The 7,526-nt window shown below is 65.7% G+C and overlaps 3 protein-coding genes across 4 annotated transcripts in view; all 3 read right to left on the bottom strand.

Moving 5' to 3' along the window:
* CHLRE_01g055350v5 (uncharacterized protein) overlaps nucleotides 1-3,030 on the bottom strand; it is a 9,542-nt gene extending 6,512 nt beyond the window's left edge. Inside the window, exons 1-5 of the mRNA XM_043059037.1 lie at nucleotides 2,498-3,030; nucleotides 1,920-2,233; nucleotides 1,511-1,607; nucleotides 868-1,236; nucleotides 110-420 (exon numbers count right to left, since the gene is read on the bottom strand). Coding sequence (XP_042928951.1) covers nucleotides 110-420; nucleotides 868-1,236; nucleotides 1,511-1,607; nucleotides 1,920-2,233; nucleotides 2,498-2,884 — 1,478 coding nt within the window. The 5' untranslated portion in view covers nucleotides 2,885-3,030. The remainder of the gene's footprint in view (nucleotides 1-109; nucleotides 421-867; nucleotides 1,237-1,510; nucleotides 1,608-1,919; nucleotides 2,234-2,497) is intronic.
* Nucleotides 3,031-3,088: 58 nt separating this feature from the next.
* On the bottom strand, nucleotides 3,089-6,900 carry CHLRE_01g055316v5 (uncharacterized protein). Of its 2 annotated transcripts, XM_043059035.1 has the most exons (7): nucleotides 6,782-6,900; nucleotides 6,581-6,671; nucleotides 6,138-6,285; nucleotides 5,865-6,006; nucleotides 5,114-5,254; nucleotides 3,974-4,940; nucleotides 3,089-3,690 (listed from the first exon to the last, which is right to left on the bottom strand). In XM_043059035.1, exons 1-6 carry the CDS (start codon nucleotides 6,785-6,787, stop codon nucleotides 4,740-4,742), a joined length of 729 nt encoding a protein of 242 aa, XP_042928950.1. In that variant the 5' UTR covers nucleotides 6,788-6,900; the 3' UTR covers nucleotides 3,089-3,690; nucleotides 3,974-4,739. The 2 variants fall into 2 exon arrangements, with proteins under 2 accessions (XP_042928950.1, XP_042928949.1); XM_043059036.1 differs by lacking the exon at nucleotides 3,089-3,690 and having other exon boundaries at nucleotides 3,829-4,940.
* A 48-nt stretch (nucleotides 6,901-6,948) lies between these two features.
* The window catches only part of CHLRE_01g055300v5 (uncharacterized protein), a 1,662-nt gene continuing 1,084 nt past the window's right edge, over nucleotides 6,949-7,526 (bottom strand). Inside the window, exon 3 of the mRNA XM_043059034.1 lies at nucleotides 6,949-7,526. This exon is cut by the window's right edge and continues 422 nt beyond it. The gene's annotated coding sequence lies outside the window, so the exon portion shown is untranslated.

The following is a 7,526-nucleotide window of genomic DNA, read 5'->3' as shown; positions in this document are numbered from 1 at the left end:
TTTTCCCTCCCCCCCTAAAGCCTTTCCCCCCCCCCCCAAAAGCCCTCCCCCCCCCTAAAGCCCTCCCCCCACAGCCCCCCCCCTCCCCCCCCCCCCCCGCAGCCCCCACCTGAACGCCCTCCTGCTGGCCGCCTCCATGGCGCCCACCAGCCAGCCCGGCAGCGCCCAGTAGGCCGCCAGGTGCAGCAGCAGCCAGCCGCCGCCGCCACTGGTGCCGCCACTGGTGCCGCCGCCACTGGTGCCGCCGCCACTGGTGCCGCTAATGATACTGCTGCCGCTGCTGCTGATACGGCTGCTGAACCTGCTGATGCCGCCGCCGCCGGTCGGCGGTGCGGCGAGCGCGCGCTGGCCCATCAGTGCGGTGGCGGCGGCCAGGGCCCACTCCAGGAGGCCGAAGGTGAGATGCAGGCGCAGCGGCAGCTGCGGGCGCGGCAGGCACGGCAGGCAGGCAGGCAAACAGGCAGGCAGAGGCAGGTCGAATCAATGCGGGTGGCTATGTGTGTGTGGGAAATGAGGAGGTGCAGGGGCTGAAAGGGCAGCCAGGGGCAGCCAGGGCGCCCGGGGCCGTGGGTCGGCCCAGGCCCCAGCCAGCCAGACGGGACGGCCAGCAAAGACAGCGCCATGCAGGGACCCCCCCCCGTCCCTCCCGCCATCACACTCGCCAGTCCAGCCCCGCCCTCTGTCCTCAGCCCCCAACACTTCAACAGCACACACGCATGCCCACACACGCGCGCGCACACACACACACAAACACACACACACACACACACACACACACACACACACACACACACACACGCACGCACACACACACACACACACACACATGCGCACACACACACGCACCACCTCCCCCCCCTGCCTCACCCGCTCCAGCACCACGCCCACCACCGCCATGTACACAAAGCCCGAGTTCAGCGGCAGAGACCAAGAGGAGGCGGGGGACGAGGGGGACGCGGACAGCGCCGACAGCAGTCGCGACACGGGGCCGCCGCCGCCGCCGGCGGTGACGGCTGCGCCGCCGCCGGCCGCTCCGCCTCCCGCGGCGCGCCGCGCGCCGGCGCCGGCGCCGGCGGCTGCGGCTGCGGCGTAGGCGGGTATGTAGTAGAGCGCTGTGGTGGCTGGCAGGCAGGGCGGCGGCGCCAGCAGGCAGGCGGCCACGTTGCCGACCATCATGGCGCCGCGTATGCACATGACCAGCTGGTGGCGGCGCGCCACGTACAGCGCGGGGCGCAGCTGTGGGGACAAGCGAGGGGGCGGGGGTTACATTCATGATTAGTTACGGAAGTGGTGGACGGTAGACCGGGGGGGGCGGGGAGCGAGCGGGGGGGAGAGGGGTTGGGCAGAGGGGCAGGGCGAGGGGGAGCGTGAGTTGCGTGCGAGTGGGCATCGGTTGACGCCACACCACACAGGAGCAGTGACAACATCGCCGCCCCACTCAAGTGTTAAACCACCACCATCACCACCACCACCACCACCATCCATCACCACCCCTCCGCACCGCCCTCACCAGCAGCACCGCCACCGCCGCCAGCAGTGCGGCGCCGTACGCCAGCAGCGACACGTCGTGGCGCACCGCCGCGTACAGCAGGCCCGAGCGCAGGTGCCTTGAGAGAGGGGGGTTACATTCATGATTGATTAACAAGTGAAGGCGTACGCAGGTACAGTAGCACAGGGGGGGGAGGGGTAAGGGAGGGGCGTAAGGGGCAGGTAGGACGGAGGATGCGGGTGTTGTGAAAGGCGGGGTGCGTGGGCTGGCAGGGTGCCAGGGTGTGTGCGAGCAATGCCTTGTGGCGTCGCCTCTTTTTGCCCCTGTCATCGTGCCCTCCTTCCCCCTCCCTGCTTCTCCTTCCCCTGGCCCCTGTGCTGTACCTGGCTACGCCTTCACTTCGTAATGAATGTACCCACCCCCCTCGCACCTCAGTGTGTAAAGGAACTGCCGCACGTCCGAGGCACCGCACGGGAACCCCGCCACCATTGCCGAGTCAGCGGCGAATCGCGGCCCGCAGCCCGCCGGACACTCCGCCGCCGCCGCCGCCGCACCACCCCAGCCCGCAGCAGCAGTAGTAGCAGCAGTGGCAGCTGCAGCGGTGGGTGAGGAGGAAATTGCGGCGGCTAGGGCGTGTGCGGCGGCGGCGGAGGGGCAGCCGGCGGCGAAGGCGGCGGCGCGGTTCAATGTGACCACGCACATGAGCAGCGCCAGGACCCATGACAGCAGGTCGATGCCGGCGCTCTGTGTGGGATGGTGTGGGGACCGGGTGGCAGGGGGCAGGGGGCGGGAATGGAGGAGGGGGCCGGGGCGGAGGGGTTGTAGGCTGGAAGGATGGTGGGCGGCTGGTACGAGCAAGTGGTGGGGTCCGGCGTGTCCCGTGGGTCGCCACCGCGAAGCGTGCATTCCCCTGCAGGCCTCCCGGCAGCAGCCGGCTAGGGCGCAAGGCGGTTGCAACACCCCGCGTCCCCTCCCCAGCAGGCGCAATGCAGGTGCCCATCCACACACCTGCAAGATGACCCAGCGCTGGAACACGCGCTCCTCCGCATCCGCACCCGAGGCCGCGCCCCGCGCCCGCCGCAGCAGCAGCGCCAGCCACCCGCTGCCACGGCCCCCGCTGCTGCCGCCGCTGCTGCCGCCCATCCGGGCGCGGCGCTTGATGTCGTCCATATCCACATCCAAGTCCAAGTCGGTAGCAGCTTCATAGTCAGCCTCGCCAGTCGCGAAGCCGTCATCTGCTGGCTCGGCCGCGGGCACCTCGCCGGAGCCGTTGCCAGCCGCGGCGCTGCTACTGCCGCCACCACCTGCAGCTACTGCTGCTACTGTTGCTGCTGCAGGCGGGGCAGCGCAGGGAGCGCTCGCGGGCGCGCCAGTAGCGCGGCGAGGCCTCAGCATGAGTGGCCCCGAGGATTTCAGAGCCACTCGAGCGTTGAATCTCCTGGGGCCAGCGGCCCGGCAGGGGTCAAAAGTTTACAATGTGTTAGAAGTTGTGAATGCGGCTCAGGCGTGTCGATACCGACCGAGTGGCTGGTGGCGCGGACTCGACAACCCGGGGCCGACGTCATGGAATCGCTCCATGAGTGAATTGCAACCCTTCGCCTCGAGTTCTCTGAGTCTTCCCTTGCTGCCCGCTTCCCCGCTCCCCGTCCTCGCCCCATCGCCCCACCCGAAGTCTTGCCGGCTTCTTTGCACCCGCCTCAAAACACACGGAACGTCGGGTTTGCCCTTAACGCCCACGCGAGCGGACGTCCCGCCCGCCACCCGTCCGTGCCGCCGCACGCCAACCGCGACCACCCTTTCGCCAGAACGGTGTCTCCGTCAATCAAACACACCAATAGCTATCTCACCCCAAGCCATCTGACCTCATCGCAGCTTCAGCGCCAGCCCCTGACGCAGGGCACTCCTCAACATGGCAAGGCGAGGCTAGGCACGGTCGGGCACGTGATGGAACATGGCAAGGGGCAGGAAAGCGTAGTCCCGATGTGTGTGGCTCCCACCCGTGCCCACATAAATGCGTAGCAAGAAGGGACAAGGCATTGGTGCGTCGTTCGCGCGCTGTTACTGTACCGACGGTAGCTGGCAGGTTGTGTCGATGTTTTGCTGACGCGCATTCCTCACGCTCCGGGCGCCCGGCCAAGGCGATAGCACCACACAGACTCAATGCGACGCCACACCGCGCGGGTAGCATAGCCGATGCGCACCTGCAGGCAGTCGACCGGCGTCCACGGATGAGCTGTGTAGACGAGCACTAGCGTAATGCAACGGCGTGCAGCAAAACAATGGCCGGGCGACAGTGTGACAAACAGGGGCAAGAACAAGGCGAAGCAAAGCAGAAGAGGGGCCCGAATGTGTACGACAATGGCACGGTCGGGCAAGAGACGCCACGCGCTGTCCCAATTTGCGAAGCTCTGCCAGGTGTTGCACATGTGGCATCTCCACATGCAATTGCTCCTCGCTCACTCGCACACTCCCATGCAAACTCACTTGTGTCCGCGCATGAGCCGCCGGCCGGCACGGAGGCCGCCACTCCTCCAGTGTCAGACCTACGCCACCAGAGTCTGTTGCGCGCGACGTCCAGTCGTCCTAGAAACCTAAACAACAAGCCCCCGGCCGCTAGGCCAGGCGCCGGCGCCAGGCCTTGGGTGGCAAACATGTCTTAACATGACGATGCGGACGCAAGGTTGAATATGCGGATGCAGATGCGGCCTGCCTGCGGTGTTGGCATGTGGCGCCGCCAGCAGCCCTTGGCAATCACGCCCGGTCTAGGACGCCCGCCAAAGGATCAATGCCGTCAATTCAAAGTACAAATGGCATCTAAGCATAGTTGCCTAGTGCCTAGAGGAGCCATAATGATGGCGATAACTGTGACACACGAAACACCCCAGTTGGCGATGCATGTGGGCGATGCACGCACACATACACACGCGGGGACGGCACAGCGGACCGCAGCAGCGACTCCAATGTCTTTGCATCCCATCCTGCAATGTTTCCCATTGCGCGTACGCCCAATCAATGCACGCTAGTTCACAGCCTCTGCCACATTCAGCACTACTGGCATCTAAGGCTGCGACTGCCGCTGCCGTCCCCCCAACCCCCGCTACCCCGCTGCCTGCCACTGCTACTGCCGTACGCGTCCGTCCACGCCTGCGGCGGCTGCGGGATGACTCCCTGGTCCGCCCAACGGAACAGTTGCTGCATGTGCGGGGCGTAGAACTGCCGCAGCGCCGTCACCGCCCGGCCGAACGGGCTATCACTGCTGCCTCCCCGCCGGCCTCGGCGCCGGCACCCGCACCGGCACCCGCACCGGCATTGGCACTGGCGCTGGCCGCCGTCGTGGTGGCGGGCGACCCGACATCGTCCGCGGCCGCCACGTCGGGATGCCGCCCGCGACGTCGCCCGCGGCGGCCGTGAGTGGCCTGACGTCCGGCCGCCTCCGGCTGCAAGAGACGTCCTGGCGGCCACACAACAGCAGTCACGTGTAGGAGCAGTCATGTGAGTCAGGAAAGCCAGAGACGAGGCCATAAAGGGAATTCGGCAGCGGCACGCGCAGTTGCCGCAAGGAGGCCAGAACGCGTGGGCCCCAAAGACATTTGGCACCATACGCAGCACAGCCCGTACACTCACGTAGCAGTCGCGTGTGTTGTACATCCCATCCATCTTGTCGTTTGGATCCAGCCTGGCACGCGGCGCCCCCAGGAAGTCGTCCACTGCTCGGAGTGTGGCGTTGGGGGATGCTAACAGGTCGGGCGTGTAGAGAAGCTTGATCTGCGTGTGTCAGGACGACACAAGGTGGCGTGTGTGTTAGGGGAGCGAGTACCGGTGGCCGGGTTGGCGGTGCCGAGGACCACCGCCACGCAACAAACAAGGCGCCTGCTGAAACACACACTGCATGCCTTTACTTCTGTCCCAGCCCACTCCAGGCGCATGCACTTGCAGCCCGACACACACACACACACACACACACACACACACACACACACACACACACACACACGCGGTGCGGGGATGCAGGAAGGGCGTTCGAAGGGGGAATAATGGGCGCCCAAGTGGCAAGAATGGAAAGAAAGCACCCCAGCGACAAAGTAAAGGACGAGCGCGTGAACCGCTCAAACGACACGACAAGGCGCCGTTGCGAGGGCTTGACGCCACGAGCACGGCCGCTGCACTGGATCACTGTTCTCCATCTGTACGGCCGCCTCGCCCCGGGTTTATGGCTCTTTCCTTGGGTTTGGAATGAACTACCCGCCCTTGTTCCCCCCCCCCCCCCTCACCCCGCTCTCGCCCTCGCCCCGCCCGCGCCCCCCTCTCGCCCTGCTGCCCTCGCCCCACCTTCGCGCCGCCGCCCTCGCCCCACACCAGTGAGCTCACCACGCACCTCGGCGCCCCCCCCCCTGCAGGTGGCCAGTGACGACGGCCGGCTAGGTGCAGCGCGGTGGTGGCTGTCATGCAGGCGGCGGCCCCGGCGGCGGCGGCCAGCAACATATTCCTGTGCCGCCGACACCACCGGCTGCGTTGTCCTGGACTTGGCTTGTGAGTGTGATGGAGTTGCAGTAGGTAAGCAGTAGGCAGGGGCAGGCCAAGGCAGCGGCGTGGGACGATAGCGGCAGCCACCTATGTGCTGTGACATTCACGTCACCCACCAACCCACCCGGCCGCGGTTGGCGCATTTATGTCACCCTCTTGCTGGGCGCTGTAGCGCCGCCGCCACCGCCTGCCGGTTGATCGAATGCCATCAGCGGCGGAGCACATGAAGCACGCACCGCCACTTGCTAGCTTGCCGGGACCAAGTGCAGGGCCTGCGCAGCAGGGATGGCGGCAGGCCACGCACGGCCATGTCGCATCAGAGCCCGGATCCAGACTTGCAGGACATAAGGTGATAATCCCTGATTGCAGTCATAATGTGCGTCCATTTGCATGACCTGCAACCTGCTGCTCAAGCTCATCATAACCCGGACGCTCCTACCTCAAGCCACATCACGGGCCTCAACCAACTTACTCGCACTTGCCAAGAACGCCCTGCCGCCCCCACCCAGGCCAAATCACAGATCTGCCCATCACATCCCCGGGCAGGCTCCCGACCCACCCACTCACCCGCGTGCGTGGTGACGTGGAAGCGCACTGCTGCGCCCGCCACCGCTGCAGAGACGTCCAGGGGCGGCACCGGCAGCAGCACTGATGAAGCCTGTGACCGCCAGCGGAGCGCAGTGTCCGCAGTGGCGGCGGCGGGTGAAGTTGCAAGGCAACCGCACACCGCAATAGCTGCGTCGTGTGTACCCAGTGCACTGCACACACCCGCATTCTCCCTCGTTCATGACCCCTCATCACACCTACCGGCTGTTGTAGCGTCTGGCCACCACTGCGCGCTGCCACTGCACCTGTAGGCTGTAGCGCCTCACCCCCCAGCCCTGACTAGGGAGGCGCTTGTGTTTTGGTTGAAGAGAAGGGAAGAGCGGTCGAGGGGGAAAGGGGGCGGTAGGAGGAGAGGGGACAGACCAGGACAGTGGTACACCAGCTGTAGCGAGAGTCAGCCCAACACCCGCTGCAATGGATGGTGTGCGTTTTACTATGGGACAACTGTTACTGCCGCTACCGTGTCTCATGCCTGGCACCCTGCCTGCTCGTCTTGCCTGCCAATGTGCTGTTGATGATGCGCGCCGCGCGCAATAGCCCCAGCCTGATACGCACACGTTTACGCCAATCACCCATCCCCCACAAGTTAGGTGGACGACAACGTGCTCAACTTACAATGCGAAGTCCTGGTTGTGGCGTTTCAGAACTGAGTGCATTGGTAATAGACGCAAATACTGTATGTGCTGTCTGTGCACGCCACACGCGCCATACGTCGCTAACATGGTGCCGCACAACACACACACAACCTGTAACACCTGCTTCAGCGCGACCCTGTGCATGCGTGGAGCTGCTACACAGACGGAAGCCTGTGGGCTCGGGTGGACCCTGACGTGCTACCTCCTCTGCCCGGACGACGCCATAGTTGCCTTTGGGCTGGCGCCTGCATCTGAAGCGGTGGCAGTGTCAC

This window comes from Chlamydomonas reinhardtii, chromosome 1 (genome assembly GCF_000002595.2).
Source record: "Chlamydomonas reinhardtii strain CC-503 cw92 mt+ chromosome 1, whole genome shotgun sequence".
NCBI classification, from domain to species: Eukaryota; Viridiplantae; Chlorophyta; class Chlorophyceae; order Chlamydomonadales; family Chlamydomonadaceae; genus Chlamydomonas; species Chlamydomonas reinhardtii.
This window is presented reverse-complemented; position numbering and strand designations above follow the sequence as displayed.

Coding starts and splice junctions, on each gene's coding strand:
- CHLRE_01g055316v5 (XM_043059035.1), bottom strand. Junction 6,286..6,580: donor CCACGTCACCACGCACGCGG/GTGAGTGGGTGG, acceptor CCTGCTGCGCAG/GCCCTGCACTTGGTCCCGGC. Junction 6,007..6,137: donor AATGCGCCAACCGCGGCCGG/GTGGGTTGGTGG, acceptor AGCCAAGTCCAG/GACAACGCAGCCGGTGGTGT.